Source organism: Trichosurus vulpecula, chromosome 8 (genome assembly GCF_011100635.1).
Source record: "Trichosurus vulpecula isolate mTriVul1 chromosome 8, mTriVul1.pri, whole genome shotgun sequence".
Classification (NCBI taxonomy): domain Eukaryota; kingdom Metazoa; phylum Chordata; class Mammalia; order Diprotodontia; family Phalangeridae; genus Trichosurus; species Trichosurus vulpecula.
In genome coordinates, this window is record NC_050580.1 from 15,208,397 (window position 1) to 15,234,376 (window position 25,980).

At 40.4% G+C, this 25,980-nt stretch overlaps 1 protein-coding gene and 1 pseudogene across 1 annotated transcript in view; one reads left to right on the top strand and one right to left on the bottom strand.

The window, feature by feature from the left end:
- Nucleotides 1-25,980, top strand: part of LOC118828876 (cGMP-dependent protein kinase 1-like) — a 1,065,678-nt gene that overhangs the window by 925,644 nt on the left and 114,054 nt on the right. The window contains exon 5 of the mRNA XM_036735762.1: nucleotides 22,571-22,634. Coding sequence (XP_036591657.1) covers nucleotides 22,571-22,634 — 64 coding nt within the window. The remainder of the gene's footprint in view (nucleotides 1-22,570; nucleotides 22,635-25,980) is intronic.
- On the bottom strand, nucleotides 704-1,906 carry LOC118828875 (annotated as a pseudogene).

Below are 25,980 nucleotides of genomic sequence, written 5' to 3' on the forward strand. Positions count from 1 at the left end.
GGAACAATATCAGAGCAGTGTCCCTGATTGGGCACCCTATGTTCACTCTCACATCTTCATCAAAGTTATCATAATTATGCCCATTTCCCTCAATGTCACTTTTCCCTAAATTTCATTGTGATCTCATGGATAGCATATTGGATTGGAGCCTGGAAGATCTGGTCTCGGGATCATAGGATCATTGACTTTCAGTAGAATGGGACCTCAAAGATCATCTATGTCACTTTAAAAAAAACAGATCAGGAAACAGAGACTCAGTGAAGTTAAATGACTTGTCTAAGGTCATGTAGACAGTAAGTTACAGAGAGTCAAGACTTAAATGAAGATCGTCTGGCTCTAAATCCAGGATTCTTTCCATCGCGACACACTTCTTTTCATTCAAATCCTGCCTCTGACACTAAGTTAGTGACAATATGCCAGTCACTGAGCCTGAATTTCCTAATTTTTTTTGGCAATTAAGTAATTCTTATTAAACTTACACAAGAGATAATGCTCTCAAGGCTGTTTCAAATAGTGTTATACAGCAGAAAATATCACAAAAAATTAAAAATAATTAGACCTCATCAGACACATTAACCATTTTTCATTATAAAAACTAAAGCAAAATAGCTTGGTAGCTTTTGATTTTATTGAAAATACAGTTAAGTAAGAACTATAGTAAATTTGCTTAGGGGAAGACATTCAACCTTGTTCACATCAGGGATCAACTTGTTGGTGCAGCAACAGTCTTCCAGAGCAGAGTCCACCTGCTCCGTGCATTCACAAACAGGGAGCTGGGGGAAAGGAGCTTCGATCAGCTTGACAGTAAGCTTCAGTTCGCCATCTCTGAGTTTCTTTAGGTCACTTAGGGAAAATCAAAAATGACTGGAAGTGTCACATGTAACGTCCAGATGTCTAAGTGTGAGGTTTTAGCCTTTTCTCTATTGATAAGTACACTGTACAAACATTTTTCAAATTGTGAATAATTCCGTAGAGTGTTTTAAATAAATCATCTATAAGGTCGTCATCATAAGAACCATCAGCTGCCATTGTGATGGCAGTATGAGCATGTAAGTGGGAGATTTCCTCTTCAGACTGACTGAAAGGAAGTTGAGGATCAGTGCATAAGTGATCTTTCAGCCAATCCAGTTCTTCAATGTTAATTACACCTCCTTCTGTTTCAGTCAGGCTCCTGTTTAGGGCAACATTCCATTCACACATAGGAGATCTTCACCCACATCTGGGCAGTAAACAATCTTAGCAGCCATTGCTGTGATGGTTCTGGTAATCCTGGTGCTGGCCTTGAGCTCAAGGACAGCACAACTTTGAACAAGTCACATTGGAACAGGATGTAGTCAGCTAGAAGGAAAGTTCCTCACCACACCTGTTGGCCAACATTTCCAGAGGGGTGGCCATGCTGTGCTCTATTCTAACCATATTGTGGCAGATATTTTCTTGTTCTTCTTCATTGAAATTTTCTGCCCCAGGTTAGAATTTTCGGACTTTTTTCTTGGTGGCTGTTTTTGTTTCATCTCAGAGAAAATCTGTGGTCTTCTTACCACTTCCAAGTCACCATCATTATCTAGTAGAGCTCCTATTCTCATAAAAGGGTGAGTTTGAGTTTCATTCCTATTCAGAGATCTATGCCATTGCTGTTCTTGCCACATGATTCCTGATTACTTCTGTCACCATGTACAGTCTTTGCTATTTGAATGTCTTTTTGTTTTTGACCCTTAACTTGAGTGTCTTTCCAAGAATCTTTCTTTCACAGAAGTTTGAATTGTGACAGAAAAATGGGTTGGCCAACAGCATTCAGATGCACCACGAGATGCCTTTTGTTTGGGGTGTTTAGATGCACATCTGACAATGCAGTGTCACTTTTAAATGTCATTCCTTCTATAACTTCCTCCTCTCATGGGTCCACCATTGTGCAGTGTTGCTGTTAATTTGCATAGGAGCCAGAATGAGGCTGAGTCTCAAGGGACCTGCCAACCCTCAAGCCTACTAATCCGGAGAAGCCTGAGCCACCTCCTCCCCTGCCACCATGTTCAGCAAGCTTTCCTAGTCTTTTAAATGGGGATAATAATGCATCCTATCTCATCAGGTTGTTGTAGGCTTCAGATAACAAAATAGTGGTAAAGCCTTACACTAAAAAACAGGCGGTGTTTTATAAATACATGTTATTATCATTTTCCTCCAATGACAACTAATGAATACACTCATCTGCCCTTAAGTGTTAATGCCATCCCTTGCTGGGGCATGGGAATTTTCTAGACTCAGAAAGTCTTAACTCAAACAGAGAAATCTCAAAGGATGGAATTTTATGGAATCATGGTAAGGCCACTTAGAAAAATATTAGGGGGGAGTAGAAAGCCTTTAACTACTGTATAAATCAGACCTCATAAGTACCTAGTCCTATGTTAGGTTTTACGCTATAAGCCTTTGAGAAGTGATTTTGTCTTGCCCATGAATTCCTGTTCTTTTTGATAGGTATCTTGATCTTTAGAACTTCCTTATTTCTGAAATGGCATAGTGAACACCTCCCACTTTCCTTCACTTTGGAATGGTCCATTAATATTAGATATAATAGTTCAAGCTTACTCTTTAGATCTTTAGTTCCTGCAGTCCCATGACACTCCCTGAAAGCATGCCTTCCTCACATATCTGATTAACACAAGTCTGTGAGCTGAGCAGGATAATGTCCCTGTGTATTATCAAGAGTGATGCCTTAAAATTACTTTTATCTTCCCCAAGGATATTGTTTTCAGAAAAAAAAGTGTGTTGCTATGGAGTGTGGGGGTGGGCTAGATTCGATTTGGATTTTCTAATCTAGAACCTATCTTTTTGGAAATACAAGTATATGGAACAAGTATGTACCATGTTATTAGTCTCAGGCAAAGAACAGATTTAATGAGAACAAAAATGAATATTCTAAAAACAATGTCAGCCAGATTCCCTTTGAATGTTTTTTGGAGTCACGTTCCTCTAACTAATAGTTGTTGTCCTTCATGCCCAAAGAGGACCAAAATGACATCACTATGTCAGGGTGGAGGTACAGTGTGTCCGCCTGTGGCTGATCAGACCAAAACAAGCTCAGAAGGCTCTCCCACAGGCCAGGCCCAAATAGTCCATAGAACATTTGGAGTGGAGATGGCTCTAAATTCATTCATTTCCTATTTCCTTTGAGCTACTGAAATTCTGCTTTGCTTATAGAACACAGCACTTTCTTTGATGCAGGCACACCATGATGGGTGGTCTTGCACCAGTTTCTCCCATGTGTCACAATAGATTCCAAAATTCTTTGGATAGACCTTGAGAGTGCCCTTATATCACTTCTGACCTCTGTGTGAGTACTTGGTTTGTGTGAGTTCTCAAATAAAAGTCTGAGTTGAATGTACACTTGACATTTGAATATGGCCACCCCATTGGAGTTGTACTCTCTGAACTAGTGTGAATGTTTGAGAAAGGTCCTCAGCATCCAGGACCTTATCTTGCCAGTTGATCTTCAGAATTTTCCTAACACAATTCAAATGGAAACTTTTTAATTATTAGTTTTATAAGGGAAAAAAATGGATAGTCTCAGGATCTTATGTGTACTCTTGCCCTGGGTCTCAGGACCACAGTTGATCACGTACTACCATGAGGCTATATTCTCAAACCTGGACTTCAGTTCTACTCTTGCTATGTCCCTATTAGTCCCTGTTTTTTCCAGGTAGATCCTAGCTTGGCTTAAACAGGTGCTACTCCTTAATCTGCATGACCACAAACTTAACAGAGACCTCCAGTCTTTCTCCATTCCCCAGGATGCTCTTTTCCCCTAATCTACAATTATATACTGGCAGACGCATCTTGGTTCTCTTGCAAGGAATGTTTGCACTCCGGACCAATGTATAATGAGGCCTTCTCAGATATATGCTGTTGCTGTTGTTGTTCAGTCATTTCAGTCATGCCCAACTCTTCATAACCCAATTTGGGGTTTGTCATTTCCTTCTCCGGCTCATTTTATAGATGAGGAACTAAAGGAAAAAGGGTTAAGTGACTTGCCCAGGGTCACACAGCTATTAAGTGTCTGAGGTCAGACTTGAAGTCAGGAAGATGACTCTTCCTGCCTCTAGGCCTACTGCTTTCTCTAGCTGCCCATCTGTGTACCTCTTACTGCAGCACAGCTACTAGGATTGCTTCTCTTATTTTCCCTCTGTGTTCGAGTGGATATCTTTTCATTGTGTGAAATAGTTATTTATGTTCTAGATAATTGTCACCTGCCCATATTTATTTGAATGAAGATCCTTGAAGGCAGGGCAGGGATTGTTTACCTTTGTCTTTGTCTCCCATTGCTCAGAACAGTGCCTGGAACATAGAACACATTTAACCAATGCTTGGTAATTGAATGATTGCTAGATGGCCCATTAATTTATCCTGCCTTGCTGAAACAGTCTCCTTTTGCTTGGACATGATCAGCCCTCAAACTTCTTTGCCGTCGGATATCATTCCATGCCAGTGGATCAAAAGAACAAAAATGTACATGATTTTTATTGAAGGGATCATATGCATTACATAACATTTTCTTCTTCCCAATACCACTCGAATTGAATTGCCTGTTCAGTGAATTAAAAATGTGATTCTGTGTAAGTGGCTGCCTTTTGTAATGAGTCTTTGTCACTGAGAAAGCAACATCAAGAGGAAATAAAACAACACCACATACTTATTGCCTTCATCGCATCGACAAAATGAAACAGTTGAGCTCACTTAATAAAAACCCGCAAACAAAAATGGGGTGTCTAATCACATGACAGCTGATTATACAGAACAGACACAAGTTTCACTAGCATGTCTTCAGCTCTCCAGTCTAGCAGTGTCTTTATTTTTAGAAAGGCAGGAAATGTATTAGGATGCCATGCCAATGTTTGGTAAATATGCCATTTTGTAAACATGACCAATCCTCAAACATTTTTTATCATATTCTTTCGACATTTTAGATCAGAAGAGTGAAATGTAATTATGTTTTTGAGTTTTCCTCCTTCTCTTAACTTAGGCTTGTGCCAGAAAGAAATTTCCCGTCTTCAAATGGTTTTGGAATTGTGTTCAGCCTTAATATTATTGAAGCAAAGTGATGTCCCAGGATTCTGTAGCGATGTCAATTGTTGTCAGAGAGGAAGGTTACCTACTGACTTTCAATGACTGAAGTCTCTGAGGCTCTTTCCCACTTGATATTTCTTTGATGCTAAGTTTATTTCACAGACTCTAAGTGCTGGACAGGACCTTTCTCACTCCCTATTACCTCAAGGATCAAACATAAACTTCTGTATTGGAAATTTAAAGCCATTCACGATATGGTTGCAAGATAGATTTCTCAACTTTTTCCACATGACTCCCTATCACATCCTCCATAGCCCAGCCACACTGGTCTTCTTGCTCTTCCTTTTCCCGGGCCATTCCATCTCCCCCTGTCTGCTTTTGTATGCAACAACCTTTCCAATGCTTGAGGATATGACTCCTCTGAATCTTCCCCAGGCTAAATATCTGCAGTTTCTTTGAGTGGTATTAATATGACATGCATTCTAATGCCCCTGTTTTTTTTGCATACCCACTTATGGACACTTTCCAGCTTGTCTCCAGCTGTCTTTTTTAAACAAATGACCCCCAAAACTGCACATGACACTTGAATTGTGATTAGATCAGGATAGGCCACTATCTCTTTCTTGACACAGCTTAGGTGAGAATCAATTTTGGGGGCTGCTGTGTAGCACTTTTGACTCGTTGATTTTGGAATCCACAAAAACAAATAAATAAAAAACAGAGCTTTTTCACATGAAGTTTTTTTAACATCTTTCCACTAAAATGTATGACCTTGAGCCCATCCTTTTGCTACTTTCTGCCTCAGTTTCCTCAATGGTTAAATTGAGAGGATGGCCTAGACAACCCCTAACATCTCTCCCATATCTAAAAGTCAACGACTTTAAAATGAAGATGTGCCCCCCAGGGAGAGGTGATGAGCAGCTGGCCCTGAGGCGCCACCTCAGACTGTGGGTACATCTCAAAGAAAACTGCCCCATACTGCCCCTGCACTTAGGTGTACATATTTCTTCAGGTCTGTTTATTTGTCTTTTTCAAAGTCCGTATTATTTGTCAAGGAAAGTGGGGAGCTGCCAGTTATTGCCAGCAAGGAAGACTCAATCCTCCTGCTGCCTGGGGTCAAGGTTATCCTCTCATCTCCTCTTGACAGGGTGATAATAGATTAGTAGAAAGGAAGTTCGTGACTTCTAGCAAGGCATTTTCTAGCTCTTAGCTGTCAGGTACCATCAGAATTCACAACCTGACCCTGGACCAAAAGCCCTGCCAGCACATTGGAATCCAGGTTTGAGCTGGGGAAAGCCTTGTGGGTAAACACAGGGTTCTCAGGAGATGTAGAGCAAAATGGGGCTGAGAACAAAATGAGCACTATGATGGTCCCAGGTCATCAAAGGAACACAAAGAATAGATCAGGTGGTTTTGTTCAGGCTCCTACCTCCAGAAAGATGCCATATAGAGGGAGAATCAATTCAATTTATCAAGCATGTGTCAAGCACCTGCCACATATCAGGCAATGTGAAATCATTAAAGTTCGTGCCCCAATCTTAAGTTGCACTGACATCCCCTACACATCTAGCTCTCATTCCTTCTCAGGGAAAGTCAGTTTTGTGCAGTGAGAATAGGGCTGGGTTTGGGAGTTTAATGGCCTGCGTGCAAATCCTGACTTGGCTACTGGCTGCATACATCATGTGGGGCTCGATCTCCTGGTGCCTCAGGAAAATGAAGAGGTTGGACCAGATGGCTGCTAGGGTTTGTACCAACTCTAAGTCTGCGATCCTATTATCCTGCCTTCTAAGGTTCCTTTCAGATTCAGATCTATATCCTTTGTGCTCTAAGACAGTCCAGAAGGAGAAGTATTATCCTGTCAGTGAAGGCATCAACAAGTCTACCACAGGAAGCAGGATATCTGGGAGCAGTAGAGATTCCCTTGCCTTCCCCTCCCTCCCAGTATCCCCTTCTCCACTGTCACTTACAGGGACTAAATTCATTTTGGTGCTATGCTAGCTAAACTTTTAGCATATCATTCCCAGCCTTTGGGATCCCCACTCTAACCTTTGATTCAAGCTGGGCATTCTTCCTAGAATAGGATCTTTCCTCATCTGAGCCTCACTATATCCTCACTTCCTCCACTGTTCACCTCACATGAAACCATCTTTGTGAAGTATCCTCCAGTTTCTCTCCTCTTCAAATGACCTTGCATTTCCATCTGTAGGTACATGTTAGTTCCCTAACTAAACTGTAAGGTTCCTGAAGGCAGTGACTGATTTTGTTCTTGGTTCGTATCCCCAGATCCTCCCATAGTACCATGCACATCGGACAAGACATTTATTGCTTACAGATATTAGTTAGACTGCTGTTCAGATGGAAGGCAGCCATCAGGCTCAGGACAGAGCAGCCTTTCCATTGGGACAGATTTCAAGACCCCAGGATGCTCTTCACCTTTGATGGAGTAGAAGAGGAGAACTTAGCACCAGCCCAGTTCACTGATAGCCGCTGGATGTGTCCTCTACCAGGGCAGGCTGCCAACACACCGCGTCATTCACGCTGGGCACTCTTTGTTCGTGTCACTGTTCTTGTTTGATTCTTTCACTCGTGTCCAACTCTTTGTGACCATTTTGGGGTTTTTTCTTGGCAAAGATACCAGAGTGGTTTGCCACTTCCCTCTCTGGCCCATTTTATAGATGAGAAACAGAGTTAAATGACTTGCCCAGGGTCACACAGCTATTAAGTGTCTGAGGCCAGATTTGAATTCATGTCTTCCTGACTACAGGCCCCTCACTGTCTCGACTGTGCCACCTCCCTGCCCCATTTTGGTTTATATATTTCTATAAAAATAGAATTCCCCTTCAGCAAATACATTATTTGTCATGTTGGATCTGAGAGAAATTAAAAAGTAAATTAATTTACTTAATTTTGATATAGTTCCTGGCTAAGGATCAGAAGAAAATAAAGTTTTACAGGTATCATTTTATTACCATAATTTGTTTTTAGTAGAATTCAAGTAGATCATATAATCATATGTAAAATTTACCCATCATGATTTCATATTGAAATGTACTCAAATATTTCATAATCCTGCAAGTAGCATGTGATTATCTAGATGTCCTCCTCTAAACAATACGAGTTCAAGTCAATGAAAAGAAAGAAAGAATAAAAGGAAAAGAGAGAGGAAGAAAACAAAAGAAAGGGAGGAGCGAGGGGGGAAGAAAGGGGAGAAAAGGTGGGAAGAAGGGAAGGATAAATGGAAAGAAAAAGGGAAGGAAAGAAGGAGGGAAAGAAGCCCAAGACAACATGACAAAGTCAGGATGCCTGAGGAGCACCAATGGAAATAATTGAGATAGATTACGGGCTTTATTTTCAGAAGTGCAACAGTTATTCAGGAACAATTCAACAAATATTTATTAAGTATCTACTTTTTGCAAGAATTTCACTAGATCATGGGAATTTGAAGACAAAAATGAGCCAATCCTGCCATCAAATAGTTTGTATATCCATGGGGGAAGAAGAGAACAGTGAATCTAACTTGAACTTGCATAAATGGTACCTTGATTTATCTGTGATCTCATCAGCATGAATATTTCTTCCAACAGTGCTGATCATAGGGTTGCAGATAGGAAGGGACCCAAGAAGTCATCTAGTCCATTTCCATCATTTTACATATGAAGCAACTAAGGCATAGAGAAGTTAAATGACTTACCTAAGCCACCCAGGTTTAAGTAACAGACTCAGGATTGAAACCCATTTCCAAATCCATCACTTTTTCCATAACAATACAACTACATGGATATTCATATGGGAATTGCTGGTTCTCCTTCACTATCAATAAATCAATAAATCTAAACAATTTAGACTGAGGATGGAGACATCTCAACCAAGTGGTGGGAATCATAGGTAGTGTACGTATATATATATATATATATGTGTATATATATATACATATATATGTGTGTGTGTGTGTGTGTGTGTGTGTGTGTATGTATGTATTTAAAAAGTGTCATTAGCCCTCCCAGTTATTATCCAAGTAGAAATCTAATTCAGCAAACATTTACTAATCACCTTGTATATTTAAGGCAAGGTGCTAAGCACTAGGGATAAAGCAACAAAGAAAAATAGCCTCTGCCCCTCAAGGAAGTTGTATCCTGCTCAGTGAATACCATGGGCATCCAGTTGAAGAAAGCTGGGAATTCTAAAAGGATGGATTGAGAAGGAAATGTATTCTAGACATGAGGGACTACCAGTGCAAAAGTACAGGGATGAGGCATGGAATTAATGGTTCTAATGAATTGTGTTTCAATGGCTAAAAATTGTTACTTTCAGACAAGGAACCCTAGTGCTTAGGGATAGAGGTTTTTAGCCTGCACACTATGACCTTTTAAAATATATAGTAATTTAAAATATAATATAATCGATTTCATTTGTAATCCTTTGCATTTTATTTTATACACTTAAGAGCATGATTGGGATAAAGGGCATATAGGTTTTACCAGACTGCTATAAGGAGTTGAGAATCCTTGACCTAGAAGCTATCCCATGAAGTGTGCCCTTAGGAAGGTTTCCTTATTGTAGTTTCACAATTCATCACAAGAATGTCTGAGTCAGAAATTCCTTTCCTCACACCAGATTTGCACACATTAGAAACCTGTCAGTGTGTCATTACAGGCCTCAGGTTTTTTCAAACAAATTCGGGGTTACTAATTCACTTTCTGTCAGGTGCTAACGAATAAGCTTTATCCATACAGACTGAGACCTCACCCATGCCTGAGCAAATTACATATTTTTTATCCTTCTTGGGACTGAAAATTACTAAAGATTTCTATATAATATAATTAGGACCTCACTTCTATATGCAAGTGATGGAGACTGTGTCAAGGCCTGGTGACTCAAACTAACATTATATTCCCAGGTAATAGGTCTGTGGCATCTCCCCAAACTCTTTGAACTTTCTTTGACAAAACTTACCATGATCCGCTAGCTGACAAATGGAAATATCATTGATGAATATGGTAAAAAATGGTGATGCCTATCCCAAAACACTGAATAGAAGGACAGACAGCTTAGGGCAGAAGAGAATACCAGGTTTGGATACAGCCTTATCTTGGCATTTCCAGGTAGAGCCACATCTACTTCAATAAAAGTTCTAAAAGGACTGCTCTGCTCTGAAAACTTTTTATTTTTCAATCATCATTACTTTTCTATATTTAAGAGTAGCTTATATTTGCATATTGTTTTAAAGTTAACATATATATATATATATATATATATATATATATATATTTATATAGTCCCCTTTGAGTCTTGCAGCAACCTTTCAAGGTGAGTGACATTATCCCCATATTACATATGAGGAAACCGAGGTTCAGAGAGACTAAGTGACTTGCCCCTGATCACATAGCAATGAGTAGTAGAGATGGAATCCAGGTTGAGGTCTTCCTAATTCTAGGTTCAATATGCAACTCACAATATCCAATTCAAAAGTATCTTATTGGGTGTGATATATTTAATTTTTGAGGACATATATTAGAATAATAACCCAAGTTAAGTCAAATATAAAATATAGACCAATTAATGTATAATGAGAAAGCCCAGCATTTATACTGAGAGAATTAGGGTTCCTATCCCATCTCTAGGCCATGTTACCTATGTGATCTATGAACAGGTAACATCATCATCATCACCATCATCATCATCATCACCGTCACTAGTATTTCAGTAAGTTTTAAGGTTTACTAAGCACTATACAAATACTATCTCATTTGATCCTCAACAACCCGAAAATGTAAATGCTATATTTAATCCATTTTACATATGAGAATTGTGAGGCGGGCCAAGGTTAAGTGACTTATGGAATTTCACACAGCTATTAAGCTTATGAGACTGGATTTGAACCAGGTTTTGTTGACTCCTGTTCCAAAGTTCTAGCCACTGCACCACCTAGCTGCCTTCAACTGTTCTCTGTATTTCAATCTCATTTCTTGTTCAATGAGGACAGTATACAACATGGAGTCTAAGAACCTTTAATACTATGGATCCTATGACCTTTGATCCAATGCTTGAGTCTCATTGACTAGCTCTTGTGGCTACTGAGGATGAATGGTCCATTATGCAAGAAAAAAAGTTGGTGCAGCACATGTAGTTGAATATGGCTTGATCTGAAAGTGAAAGGTAAATTACATAGAAATAAAAACCTAGGTTCTGCTACTTACTACATGCATGACTTTGGACCTTCAAGGCAGCATGGCATATGGTTATGATGTTGGATTTCAGGCTAAGGTGACTCAGTTTTAATCTCACAGGAAACACTTACTGCCTATGTCATTTCTCTGAGCTTCAGGTTGTCTGTTTCTAAATCTAGGATACTATGTACAATCAGCAAGGATTTGTGTGACACTTGCTTTATGCTAGGTTCTAGACACATAAATACAAAGAATAAAACAATCCCTACTCTCAAGGAGCTTCCTTTACAATGGGGAGCAGACCCTTCTCTTGGGTCATTAACTTTCCTGGCTATAAAATGAGGGGATTGGAATAACTAAGATCTGAGATACATCCCCAGCTAGAAACTCTCAGGTTTTACATTTTGTTGATGATTTTACAGTTGGATCATTCAGATCCTGGCTCTCGGTGACTGCTCATGTACAAAAGTCAATGTGACTCATTACAGTGAATGAGATTTTTGGATGCTGAAAATTTCTAAAAGACTGAAACACCTCCTTGTGAATAGACATGTAAGAGAGTCTTGTCTGCTGTCTCTTCCAAATTTATAATTATCATGCTTTCTTTTTAAAAAATTCTGAATGTGTAGTAATAGTAGAGGCAAAGAAAGGCATCTGTGCTGGAACATTATGAGTTATGAAATGGAAAAAAATAAAAATGTATTCATTATTTACCTACTAATCGGAAATGATCAAAGGTGACCCGTGTTTTTTAGCCAATAATGAATTCATTATAAAATGGTGTTTCTGTTTCATGCATATTAATAATCAGCCTCAAGAATGAAATTTATTCCTAGGTGTATCCATATCAATTTCATCCTTGTTTTCTTAGCTAATTGTGCAAAAAATTCCCTACTTGGAACAGCCAGTAAATTAGTAGGTAACATCTAGCTAATCTGACAAACTGTTTTCCACTAAGATATCAAGGGGGTGATGATGCTTTAATCTCTGTCCCTTCCCAAGTGTATATTTTGTTTTTGTGACAAAATGCCTTAATTCAAATGAGCCACTCAATTTTGTGTTTGGGGATTTCAAGCACAATTCCTAACCAAGTTACCCAAGGGAAGGGGAGAAAGGAAGGGGTTTTTTTTGTTTGTTTTTATCAAAAGACTCTGCAAATAATGCTTCACTTGCCTGTGGGAATCATCTTAAGTTAGAACCCAAGGCTGAGTCTCACTAAGCATTTTAGAAAATAGATTTCACCAAATAAAAGCTTAACAGAAGAGGATACACATTAGACAATGAATGAATGAATGAGTGAGTGAGTCAATGAATGAGTCAGTGAATGAATGAATGAAAAGCATTTATTAATTACTTACTTTGTTCTAAGGATAATACAAAGAGCTCATATGAGAGGCAATGCTGTATAAATGAAAAGGTATTGAAATTAAAGAACCTAAATTTGACCTGGTGTTTCCAATTATTACCTTGTGACCTTGGCAGAGTCATGTAACTTTCTTGGGCTGCAGGTTTTTACCTGTAAACTGAGGAGGTTGAAGTAGATGGCCTGTGAGATCCCTTCCATCTCTAAACACATTTACCACCTCAGATTTCTCCTGGTCTCCAGTTCTAGAGCCCTAGCTGTCTGTGCCCACTGGATGTCCCACTATCACTTCAAATGGAAAATCTAGAACTGCACTCAGCTTCTCTGATCTGGCTTTCCTTCCCAACTACTGCATGTCTTGAGTGTTACCACCATGTTTTCATCCTCCCAGATTTATAAGACTTTGGAGTCATCTTCACAGCAAGACTCAATTTCCTTATCTGTTGAAGAAGGGAATTAGACTACAGTGTCTCAAAGGCCCCTTCTAGTTTTAAATGCCCTATTCATTGCCTCTGTGATTGGGCCATGGCTTTGGGCCATCTAAGAATTTTGTCAATGATTTGGTTGACGGTATAGATGGCATGTTCATCAAGTGTGCAGATGGCCCAGTGAAAGAGCCATAGTTAAACATACAGTATGACAGTTGGGATAAAAAAATCTGGGATGGTTAGAGTATCAGGTTAAATTAAAAAAATTATTGGGAATAAATATAAGGTTCTATGTGTAGGTTAGTAAAACCAGCTTTACGAGTACAATATAGAAGAGGCATCGCTAGGCAGGAGTCTGTGAAAAAAAAGACCAGAGATTTTAAGGGACTCTAAGTTGAATGTGATACCAGTGTGATGCGGCAGCCAAGAAAAACATCAACAATTTCACATATAAATTTTCTTTTTTAATTTTTTCTGGACATGGTAATATTTATGTTTGGTGGTAATTGTTGAGTTCTCGATGAAAAGAAAAAAAAAAGAATAAAAACAAAAGTAATCTCAGGCTACATAGAAATGGGGATAGTATCCAGAACACTAATGTAATAGTCCCCCATGGTCTGTCCTGATCAGGGTACATCTGTATTATGCTGTTCAATCGTCAGTGGCATATCTTGGAAAGGTCATTGAGAAGATGGAGAGGATTAAAGGGATGGCAATCTGGATGCTGAAGGAGCTGGAGTTCATGCCTAAAGAGTATCAGTGAAAGTAACCAGAAATATTTAGCCTCAAGAAGAGATGACTTGGAGTAGGATGCTGTGTCTCAGACTTCAAGTATCTGAATGGCTTTCATGTAAAACAAAGCTTAAATTTTCTCTCATTAGCTGGAGGGTACAGAACTGGTATGAATTAATGTTGATTCTAGAAAGAGAGATTCCAAAAGAAGCAGGGCCATATTTGATCTGCCCCAGTTTTATGGATCCCCTCCTTTTATAATGCCATCTTAGTAAATACCTTTGCTTTTATCTAATTGTGTCTACTGGATGACCATTATGGGGAAGTTCACTAGTGGGGACTCATAAGTGATACTTTTAGGGTTGGGCTCCCATAGAATAACCCTAGGACCTATGGCAAGATATGATGGATTTGAAGGAATATTGAAGTCATGCTGCTGGGGAGCCAATCTACAAATATGTAAGTTCAAATTTGATTTCAGAGGAATGAGTGCCAGAGAGTGGGACACATAGCAAAGAATTATTTATGAATATGAATAACTAAAATTTATCTAAGTGTGGAATGAACTGGTTATGGAAGTAATGTTACTTCTCATTGGAGTCTTCAAGAAATGAACAAATTACCTATTATGTATGTCGTAGTGGGAATTTTATCCAGGTTTGGGGTAGACTAAGTTCTCTTGACTTCTTTCCAATATCGAAGTGCCGAGATTCTACAGTTTATCACATGAGCACATATCTCACTTTCTACTTAGAGTATAGCACCATAGATCTAAAGTTGGGAGGGAACTTAGAGATCATCAAAGCCAATCCCCTCATTTTACTGGTAAAGGAGTTGAGACCCAGGGAAGCTAAGGGACTTGTCCAAGGGTCCACAGCTAATGAAGAGCAGAGCCAATATTCTCCCTGGGATCCTTTGATTCCCAATATCATGCTTTGGCATGACAGCATGCTGACAGTCTGGGAAGGGATTCCCTGGAAGGACTTGCAGACCTATCACAAGGTCTGGAAGGTCAGGAACCTCCACAAGAAGGCCATTGTTCTGTGGATAGAGACACATGTGAGCATGAGTCCAGAAAGTAGATTTGAAATTAGGAGATGAAAGTACGAGTCAGAAGAAGAGTTGGAATTTGATTCCCATAAGAAAAGTTAGGAGCCAAGTCCATGATTGAACAACTAGAAGGAATCTAAGATGCCATCTAGCCCAATCCAAATATTTGCTTCATTGTCAAATTTGTTGCTGAATCTTGGAAATGGAGTCAAAAGACCTAGAGGAGATAGTCTCTCAGATCTGCAGCCAGGATAGTCTCAGAATAAGTGGAAGAGATGAGCTCGCATAGGGCACCCAGTAAGCCAAATGAGAAGCCTTCTTGGAGAGGAGGGAGGGATGCGAAAGACCCAGACAACTCCTTCAGACCTCAGCATGGCGCTCTCCCTTGGAGCCATTAACCATTTATTTCATTAGCTCACCTTTGATCTTCTGAAATTAGAGATAATTTGATTGCTGCTCCAAGGCTTGGCTAGGTCAGGTCTCATTTCATTCCTTCAGACAAGAGGCTATTGAAAGATGAACAGAACAGAGAATGGGAGTAGGAAGCATCTCTAGACTCAGGTAGTTGTGGAGTATGAAAATGAGTTTCAGGGGTGATTCCAGAAAGAGAACCATGAGCCTTAGACTCCCTTGAGCCTGTACAAAGGATACTTTGAAAGTTCTACATATGTAATCCTCATGAGAAATGGCCCTGATAAGCAATCCTGGAGTGGCTTGGGGAGAGGATTTGCCTTCTCTTACCTCAATGCCTGAGCATGGCCTCCCTACCGCATTTCACTTCTCAAAGGGCTGGCACGAACTCCCTAATTCCAAGTATCTCAAGGAGTGAGCAGCAGGGTATGCTCAGAAATTAAGGTGATACAAATAGAAAAGGTGATTATTTTTAAAGTACTACAGGCATAATGTATGTTAAAGGAAAAAAAGTCAAGAGCAAATGCCAACCATTCCATGACTACTGGACTTTAATATCTCAGAGTTTCAAAAGGATTTGCTCTCAAGCCCACCACTGCTCCCTGTGAGATCCTGAACAAATCCGTGCACTGCTCATAGTCTCTATTTTCTTCTTCATAAAATGAGGAGATTGGGCCAGATCAGTGGTGGAGAACCTGCAGCCTCAAGGCCACATATGGCCTTCTAGGTCCTTGGATGTGCCCTTTTGACTGAGTCTAAGTTTTACAGAACAAATCTTTTTTATTAAGGGGACTTGTTCTGTGAAATTTGGATTCAGTCAAAAGGCTGCACCTGAGGACCTAGAGGGTCACATGAGGGCCTTGAGGTTTCAGTTTCCTCACCCCAGGACTAGATCATCTTTCAGGTCCCTTCCTACTATAAGCTTCTGATTCAGTGAATAAGATTCCCTCTCTCAAAACCTCCCCAGATAAAAATTGGTGGGTCTGGTGAAACACAGAGGTATCTTTGCTCCCTTGTGGCTGGTAGACATGAAGGCTGTCAGAAAATTAATTCTAATGATTGTTAGAGCTTTCTAAATGATAAAGAGCTGCCTGGGAAAGTGGTGGAGTCCCCTCCTTATCAGAAGAGCTCTTCCACAAATGGCGGATGACCACGTGTCAGTTTCATTGTGGAGACAATTTCATTTCCAGAGTTGTGTTAAGCTAGATGGCCAGGGAGGTCCCTCCCAGATGTGATCCAGCATTTGATGGTAGAATGTTGGCTGGGACTTCAGAAGGGGTCAAGGTTATGCTGACCCTGATGAAGTCACCTCCTTCACTCTTCCAGAGGAGACTTCAAGTTATCATTTTCTTTAGTTGCTACTTCTGATTTATTCCCATGCCATTCTTTTTGGAACTAAGTCTATAGACATTTTGTTGAGCTGTCTACCAATTGATTGCTCTCTCTGGGAATGTCTTGTGGCACTTTGTAGCTATTATTCACTCTTCAGAGACTCCTTTGCAATATTTGTATCCATTTATCTCCTTTAGGACCATAGGAATACAGGATTTAGGCTGGAGGAAACCTTAGGGAGCATCTAGACTGGCCTGCTTATTTAGCATTTCGGGAATTTGAGACCCTAAATGCCCAAATTCACTTGGCAGGGCAGGGGCAGGGAAAGTAGAGCTAGGATTTTAAATTGACTTGCCAGGATCTCCAAATCTTCTACTTCCTCCCCTTCTCCTATTTACTCTTATCCTTATTCATTTTTCTTCCTTCTCAATTTCTCCTTCTTCATTTACCTCTTTTCCTTCCTTCTTCCCTTTCTTTGATCTCATGGCAGGTCAGTGAGCCATTTTGGAGGGGGGTGTTTAAGGATGAATACTCCTTATAAATCTCATTCTATTGTATTTTCAGATATGTTTCTGTGTCTATGTCTTTAGATATTGGAATTATTCATAGGTGTTATATTCTGAAATTATAGAAGCTATTTCGATAAATGTCCCTGGTTAGTGAGCTAGAAATTCCCCTGTAAGTCTATGGGCTTGCTAGTTCTCTTGCACTTGAGGAAGGTTATTTTTCTTAGTCTGTTACTGCCAGCATACTGATCACTTAGTAGAAGAAAGTGAGAGCTGTTGGCTAGACAGGGGAGTCTCTTGAACTCCAAAATCTCTTTTCAATGTATATTGGTTATGGTCTGACAGAAGATTCAGGTTCTTGTTTTTCAGTTGTTTTTTAGTCATGTCTGACTCTCTGTGATCCCATTTGGGATTTTCTTGGATACTGGAGCAATTTGACATTTCCTTCTCCAGTTCATTTTACAGATGAGGAAACTGAGGCAAACAGGGTTAAGTGACTAGTCCAGGGTAACAAAGCAAGTTAATGTCTCCAGATATACTTAATTCAGTTCTTCGTGACTCCAGGCCAAGCATTCATCCACTTAACCACCAAGCTACCCCAGCTAGCCACATCTTTGACTACTCTTCCTCAGCCCTTTTCTGTCCAAAGAGATGTCATGAGAATGAAATTATGCCTCTTCCAGTTTGCCAGGAATGTGGGTGAGGTGCTTGGGAAGTTTTGGATACAAGTCTAAGAAAGTTGGATTTTATTTGCTAATAAAAATGCCTAGCCTTTTTCAAGCATTCTAAAGTTGTAAAAAAGTACTTTTTTGTTTTTTTTTTACAATGACCTTGTGAAGTAGGGAGCACATGTATCATTATTTCAGTGGCTATCCATTAAAGGATTTGGGTCAAGGGAGAGACTCAATCCAAAAGGTGCTGTGGGAAGATTAATCTCTCAGGGGTATGCAGGACAGGATCAGGGCCATAAAAACGAAGGGCAGAAAGACCCATTAAGAGATTATTGCACTAGAATAGGAGTGAGAGTCACAGTAAGGCAGACAATGTGAAAGGTCACAGTAAAACTTAGATTTCCAGTGAATATATCTGAAAGGAGCAGTAAGAGCAATGGTGAAGAATGCCAAAGTGAAAATGTTTCATCTAGTTTCAGACTGAACTAAAAGTCAGAAGCCTGCAAATGCTCAGGGCAAGGTTTCCACAGTGGAGGAAGCTACCAGTACAAGGGAATGCTGTGAAGCCTCAGGGCTTTCTGAGTAGAGATGGGAAAAAAGAGGCCTGTACTCAGTGTGCTCTCGTAGGAACATAGAGTTGTGGGTGCTCTGAGTGATCACTGTACAGAGGGGCCAGTATCTAATCCATTCTCATAGGACTTAAAGACTTTGGGTCCTGTGAATAAGGGTAGTGCTGGAGCTAACTATAGTAACTGGGACCTGAAACAGGCAGGATCTAGGCCAGGGCAGGGGAGGCAGCACCAAGAAGCAGAGCTTCTCCCTGCCCATAGGTCATTGTCCATGGAGATAGGATGGGGCATTGCAAACATCAGAGGACTCAGAGCCTGGTTACAGTATTTCAATAGATTATAAAAGAAAACTGCCTAGAAACATAAGGACTGGAGGCCAAAATCAGAATACGGAATCCACTGATGGCCTCCTGGGAGGAACCCCAAATTTAAAACACTCCAGAATGTTATGCTTCTAAATCAGAACTCTGTATGAGTGAGACACTAGTAACACTTCCTACCTCCACTTGTTGCTTCAGACAGGCTGGCTTCCCCACCCTGTGTGAGGCCCCCCCCCCCAATGGATCCCTGAAACATCAAAGAAGAAAGAACTCCAAATACCATCGCAGTCATCCGCTAGTAACTTTTCTCCATTTCCTTAATTTGCTAATCATACTTCTGTGATAAAGAGACAGTGTTGGCAAAGGGTTCTAATTAAGAACACTCATTAATCAAATACATTGTTGATAGCAAATGCTGCTAGACTATTAAAAATCTGCTTAATGATTTTATTTTCATTGTGATGTGAGATCCAATAAATACCACTTTTGTTTTGGATAATTTAGCATACCAGTAAATAAATAAATAAGAAGGATATGTATTTATATTGAATTCATTGTTCATGCTATGGATCAAAGGGAAGGGTTACTTGAATAGTGGAAATGACCCCATCTTTGTGTGGGATCCAGTTACACTGAAATGAGGAAAATGCTGCATTAAGTTAGCATTTTCAACAAATCTCCCCAGAGACATGCTGGGACCCAAATTCCTTTAGTATCTCAAGAGGAAAAAATGGAATTTGAATATAGCTCATTAAAGAAATGAGAAGGGGACAGATTTTCAACCCCCTTAAATCATTGCAACAACTCTTGATTTCTGTCTCTGAGCTGGGTACCACCCACCGATGAAATCTACCACTTTTTGAAAATTAAAATCTGCTTCCCCATCAGATGGAAAGAATAAATATGATGGCAGGCACAGCCCTGGTAAACTATGGCATTATGGAGGAAAAAAAAACATGAAGCTCTGCTAATAGGTTATAATATTATACACTTAAGTGTTAGACACTTTGGTGGCCACATAATAGAAGATATGGGAATTTCAGACCAAAACAAGAGGCATCTATTTTCATTAGGTGTATCTTGGCACATACCTAACCAGAAATTTATTATGAGTGTGAAAGCAGAGTCGTGACATGTTAGAGTTCCAGCTTATTAAAACCTCAAAATGTACTGAAATAAAGAGCTTTGGCTTTCATTGGCGAGGCCGTGTGGTGGAGGAATGCTGGACTTGGAGTCAGGAAGACCTTGGGCTCCGTGCCCAGATTTCTCAGTTAAAAGCAGTGGGAGGATAGACAAACCACTGCAAGCCTCTCAGTTTGGTACCTCATCTGCAAAATGGTGGCAATAAATGTAGGAACTCCCTCACAAGGCTGAGGGGAGGATCATGTGAGACCATGAGGGTAAGGTGCATCACAAACTTTAAAGTGCTCTTTATTTGTCATGGGGCAGATAGGGGGCACTACAGTGCACAGATCTCCAGGCCTAAAGTCAAGAAGACTCATCTTCATGAGCACAAATCCGAGCTCAGACACTGTGTGACCTTGAGCAAGTCACTTAACCCTGTGGGCCTCAGTTTCCTCATTTGTCAAATGAGCTAGAGGAGGAAATGGAAAAACACTCCACTATCATCGCCAAGAAAACCCCAATGGGGTCAGGAAGAGTCAGACATGACTGAAAATGACTGAACAACAACATGCCACTTGTCAAAGGACTCAAAATTTGGTATCCCTCTCACCCCTAGCTGCCATATCTTTCCATCTGAGTACTGAGTCAAGTGATGCTGGTATTTTTAGGCTTTTTAAATGCACCCATCCTGTCAATTGATTAACCTTTGGTTTAAAAGGGGGAGTGAGATCATAGAATTAAAGTTGCAAAGGACTTGTCTCATTTTATGGGTGAGAAAACTGAGGTCCAGGAAAGTGACTTGCCAAAGTCACACAGGGATCAAAGGACAAGCCCAGGCCTTAGATTCAGGTCCTCTGGCCGCAGATGAGTGTTCTTTCCCCAGTGCTACATGGCCTCTCCAATACCAAAGTCTTGGCCTTAGAGTGGGTGACATTTCCTCTATTCATATTCCATTTCTGGCATCAACAGCTTTTTAAAAACCAGGACATTTTTAATATAATAATAACAGTGACAGTAACAACTGTAATAAATTGGACTGAAGCCACTAGAGCATGTTTGAATACTTTAAAATAGTGAAGGGAGAGGGCTCTAACTGGGCTAGACAACTCCCAGCTAAGGAACCTCTCCCGATGCAATGAGAGCTTTCTCTGCCGCTCCTTAGAGAGGTTCCTGGCAGAGTGAGAAAGGGTCACTGATATGCCCACAGCCAGTGTGCAGAATTTGAACTCGGATCTTTTTTTGCTAACTTTCTATCTACTAAGCCTCCTTGCCTATGTAAAATAATAAATAATAATAATGTTGAAAATTATAATGGTAATTCTGAGGACAAGAGAATCTAAATAGCAGATAGTTTTAGAAATGCTTTTAGGTTTGCAAAATGCTTTCCTCCAAACAAAACTTTTAGATCGATCAGTCAATTAGTAAACATTTCTTAAGTGCCTACTATGTGCCAGGTACTGGGCAAAGTGCTGGAGATAACAACAAAAGGTTCTTGATCTCTGCCTCTGTCTGAGCTGTGTGCCAGCCACCACTGAAATCTACAACACCTTTTGAAAATCAAACCTGCTCCCTCTCAAAGGGAAGACTACCCTGCTCTCTAGAGGCTTGCAATCTAATGGAGGAGACAGTGTGTAAGCAACTATGGACAAATTAAGTTCTATACAGTAGAAATTAGAAATAACCCACAGCGTGAAGGTACTGGGATTAAAAGAGGTTGGGAAAAGGCTTCCTGTAAAAACTGGTACCTTAGCTAGCCTTTGAAGGAAGGCCAGCCATTCGGTACATAGAAATGAGGATTCCAGGCATGGGGGACACCAAAAAGACATGATGTCCTGAGTCAGGATAGTGTGTCTTGTTGGAAGAACAAAGAGCATGATGTCCTTGGATCTCAGAGTACAGAGGGGTGGTGTGAGGTGGAAGAATATTGGAAAGCTGGGGAGGGGATGGGTAGTAAAAGGTTTAGAATGCCACGTGGAAGGTTTATATTTGATACTGGAGGAGAGAGTCACCAGAATTTATTGAGTGGGTGGCAGGGACACCACGATCAGAACTGCACTTTAGGAAAATTCCTTTGTGGAGTATGAATGGAGATCAAAACATACTATTTTTCACTTTCTTTATTTTTATTATCATTTCCCCTTTTGTCTGTGTCTTCTTTTACAATATGACTAATGTGGAACTGTTTTGCATGATTGCACATGTATCACCTATATCCAATTGTTTTCCATCTCAGGGTAAAAAAGGTGAAGGAGAAAAGAGAAAATTTGATACTCAGTTTTTTAAATGAATGTTAATATTTTCTTTATGTGTAATTGGGAAACAGCAAAATATTGTTTTTAAAAGGAAGACTCCTTTGACAGCTGAACAGAGGATGGACAAGAGTAGGATAAGACTTGTGGCAGGCAGAACGAAAAAGAGACTATTGCAATGATCCAGGATTGAGGTGATGAGACCCTGGCCTGAGGTGGGGGGAGAGCAATGTCAGAAGACAGAAGAGGGCATATGAAGGAGGTGTTGTGACAAAGGATAACAGAATTATTATCTTCATTGTATAGAGGAGAAAACTCCAAATTCGCTTCCTGTGGATTTCAAGGAAGTATAGGCAGAAGTAGCTTGTTTTTGTTTCTCTTTCTTTTTTTCTTTCTTTCTTTCTTTCTTTCTTTCTTTCTTTCTTTCTTTCTTTCTTTCTTTCTTTCGTTCTTCCTTCCATCTTTCCTTCCTTCCTTCTTTCCTTCCTTCCTTCCTTTCTTCCTTTCTTTCTTTCTTTCAAATGGACCATTCTTTCTTTTCCAAATCAGAGGGGAGTGTGGCTATTGACCATTGCTTCCTTTTGTCTTCCAGTGTCCCCACATTCCAGAGCCTCCCTGAAGAGATCCTAAGCAAGCTGGCTGATGTTCTGGAAGAGGTAAGGTTTTGAACTCTTGCATTTTTTTGGATCCAGTTCAACCCACAGCACTCTATTCTTCCTGAACTCCTGAAGGGAAGGAGCTTTGACTGACTGGAGATGGACCTTTGGCTTTGCTTGGAAAATTTTAGCTCCAGTCCCACTGTTGCTTTCAAATGAAAATAACTCTGAGACCATCCAAGTTTTATGCATGGTTAGATACTTCGGTCGATTTAATTAAGAATGGGGCAGGGGGGACTCGGCTTTTAGAAAATGTCATGTTACTGACATGAGTGCCATAGTTTTGCATAGATGGCCTTGGTCTTTTACATGCTAAATGATGAAACATCAGATTTCAAGGTGTGCGACCAAAAGGAAAACAATCCATGTAGTATGCATGCCTGTCTGTAGAGAAATGCACTTGTATAATTATTGTCATTTCATCTTCTGTAGAGTAAGAGAGCTTCCACTTGTTCCTCTTGGTATCAGAAAGGGGTAACTGGTCACAAGGGAATTAACACAACAGAGAAGCTGATTGAGGCTTGATCTCTTAAAAAAGAAATCCTGACAGTTGAAGAATTCCTACATAGGAAGTGAGATCCCCCCCTCCCTGGAAGGCATTAGGCAGAGACTGGATGACCACTGAGGGCAACTAGGTGGCACAATGGATAGAGTGTTGAGTCTGGAATCAGGAAGGCTCATTTTCATGAGTTCACATCTGGCCTCAGACACTTACTAGCTGTGTGGCCTTGGGCAAGTCACTGAACCCCGTTTGCTTCATTTCCTTATCTATAAAATGAGCTGAAGAAGGAAATGGCAAACTGCTCCAGTACCTTTGCCAGGAAAACCCCCAAATGGGTCACTGAGAGTTAGATATGACTGAAACAACTCAACAGGAAGAAGAATGACTGCTTCCTGGGCGTGTTAAAGAAATGATTCTGGATCAGTATTTGTTGTCTTAGGTGGTAGCCTCTGAAGGCCCTTCCAATTATGAGATACTATGGTTCTGTGAATCAGGGGAAGTAAAACTGCCGAAAGATCCTTGTGGATCCTTTTTCCAGTCTTGGAAGGGATGTTGGTAGAGAAAGTGTGTATTAGTATACTGAAGAGATATCTTCACTAGGAGACTAAGGGAGAACTAGAGCTGAGATTAGTCAGCCCCTTTCTGAGTATTCCAGACCTATATTCAAAGCACTGTGGTTACAGGTTCCGTTCAGTTCAACAAGCCTCCCTAGTGTATACAGAAGTATCTTAAAGGTAGGAAAGAGGTTCAAGACCCACCTCTGACACTTACTCGCTACGTGACCCTAATCAAGTTTCTTAACCCCTCCAAGCTTTAGGGCAGAGGTATCAGACACACCAGCCTGCTGGGCCAGGCTATGCTGCCCACAATGCTCCAGAGTATGGCAGACCTAGATTCAAATGTAATTAAAAAATATTGACCAGAAGAAATAAAAATATCAGAAAACAGATGCTATTAATATGGGGATTTTTTGATTTCTAAGGCAATACGTGGCCGACATAGATCCTCAGGTATGGCTCAATGGCCCTCGTTTGTATATGAATTTGATGTCACCAGTCTAGGCAACTCCAAGACTGAGAAGGTGCTCACCTGCCCCAGTGAGAGTCTCAGCACCTGGGAACTCCTTTTATCAAAGGAGTCACAGTTCTGGTTCCTTTACCCATCTATGGGGCAGACAAATAGAGAAGACAAAAAGACAGAGTTTCTGCCCTGAGGGAGTTTGCATCCTAGTGAGTCAGTTAGCTGGTATTTATTGAGCACCCACTAGGTGCTACAGAGTTGTAAACAATACGTACACATAAGTAAATATGAAACATATACAAAATATTTGCAAATCATGGGAAGAGTGAAACATCACCAAATGGGCAATCTGAAAAGACTTATTTTAGGAGACATCAAGTATATAGACATTTTATAGAAGAGAGGGGACCAAAGAAGAAGAGAGGAGAATGACCATCTTACTGCCTGCAGAGGCTTGGACAGGGAAGTATTGTGTATGGGAACATGAAGTAGGCCAGTTTAACTGAACGAAGAGAGTTGGAGTAAGGAAACAGTCCAGATTGAACTTTTTTATTGTTTATAGGCGTTGAAGTGTGGAGTTTGATCACAGAAAATATCACTTATTGAGAGCATTTCACTGTGAATGCTACTAAACAGGCTGATTTGTATCACTACCATAGGCAGATGAAAGGCCCGGGAATGGCTGGGCTAAGCTCCCTTTGGTCAAGTAGACCAAAAGCTGTGTGAGGACCAAGGAGAGCCATTAGGGGTCAGGTCAGGGTCAGGTCACTAGACTGGGTTCAGAAACATAGAGACCTGAGTCAAGAGGTAAAACAGATGCCACAAACAGCCAATGAATTCAAAGTCAGTTTGCTGAGCCAAAGGTGAGATCATGGGAAGTCTTATTGGGTGAGGCAATAGGAACATTCAGGATCAGAAGAACCCCAACAATGAGCATTTGGGGAGTTCCTATTTACTTGGCTCTTCCTGGTGGCAACTCCTCCTCACCCAAGCCATGATGTCAAGGTAAGGCCATCTATTTAGTACCCCGGGCTTATAAGAATCATGAATTTGGAGCTCTGGGAATATGATCTTCATTTTTCATAAGGGTATATTAAGATTTTAAAGTCAGAGGTAGAAGGCCTATCAGTGCTGCTGAGACCAACTCTCAAATGTAACAAATAAGGAAACCAAGGTTCAGATAGATTATGTCACTTGTCCGAGGCCACAAAAGAAATACAAGGCAGGCAGATCTGGGATCTGGTCTTCTGACTTCAAGTATGATGCTTTTTCTCCCATACTATCAGAAGTTCAGTTATTCAGACTGCTTTCCAACAATCCTACTTTTTTGAACCGTTTCATTCTCTCCCAAAGGCTGAACTCTAGAACCAAGAACAAAAATCAACAAAAAATCAAACTTTCTTATCTCAGATTCCTATTCTGTGACTGATTGGGTTCATTACCCCATCCCCCAATTCACTTATCCAGCCTTCCTCGGTCTCGCGTGTGATCACAGATTGTTGTACACTGACTTGGAACCTCACATGCCAAATATTCCAGAGGAAAGAGAATTGCCCAAGAGTTTTCTATAAGACCTGGACCTTCTACCTGGGATGTTAATACAATTTTGATTCTCACCACCGTTCTTTTGTTTTCTCTGTGAAATAACCCAGGAGATTGTGAAATGCCTGTGTTTGCATCCAGTTTCAGCAAACTGTAAATCTATCTGGCCAGGAAATGAAGGCCCTGTAGGAGCCTTGATTCCTTTGATGAATGTGGAGATAAGTGTCACAGTGGAGAAAAAAAGCCACAGCTCAGAATTCTACAAATCAGCCCGAGGAAAGA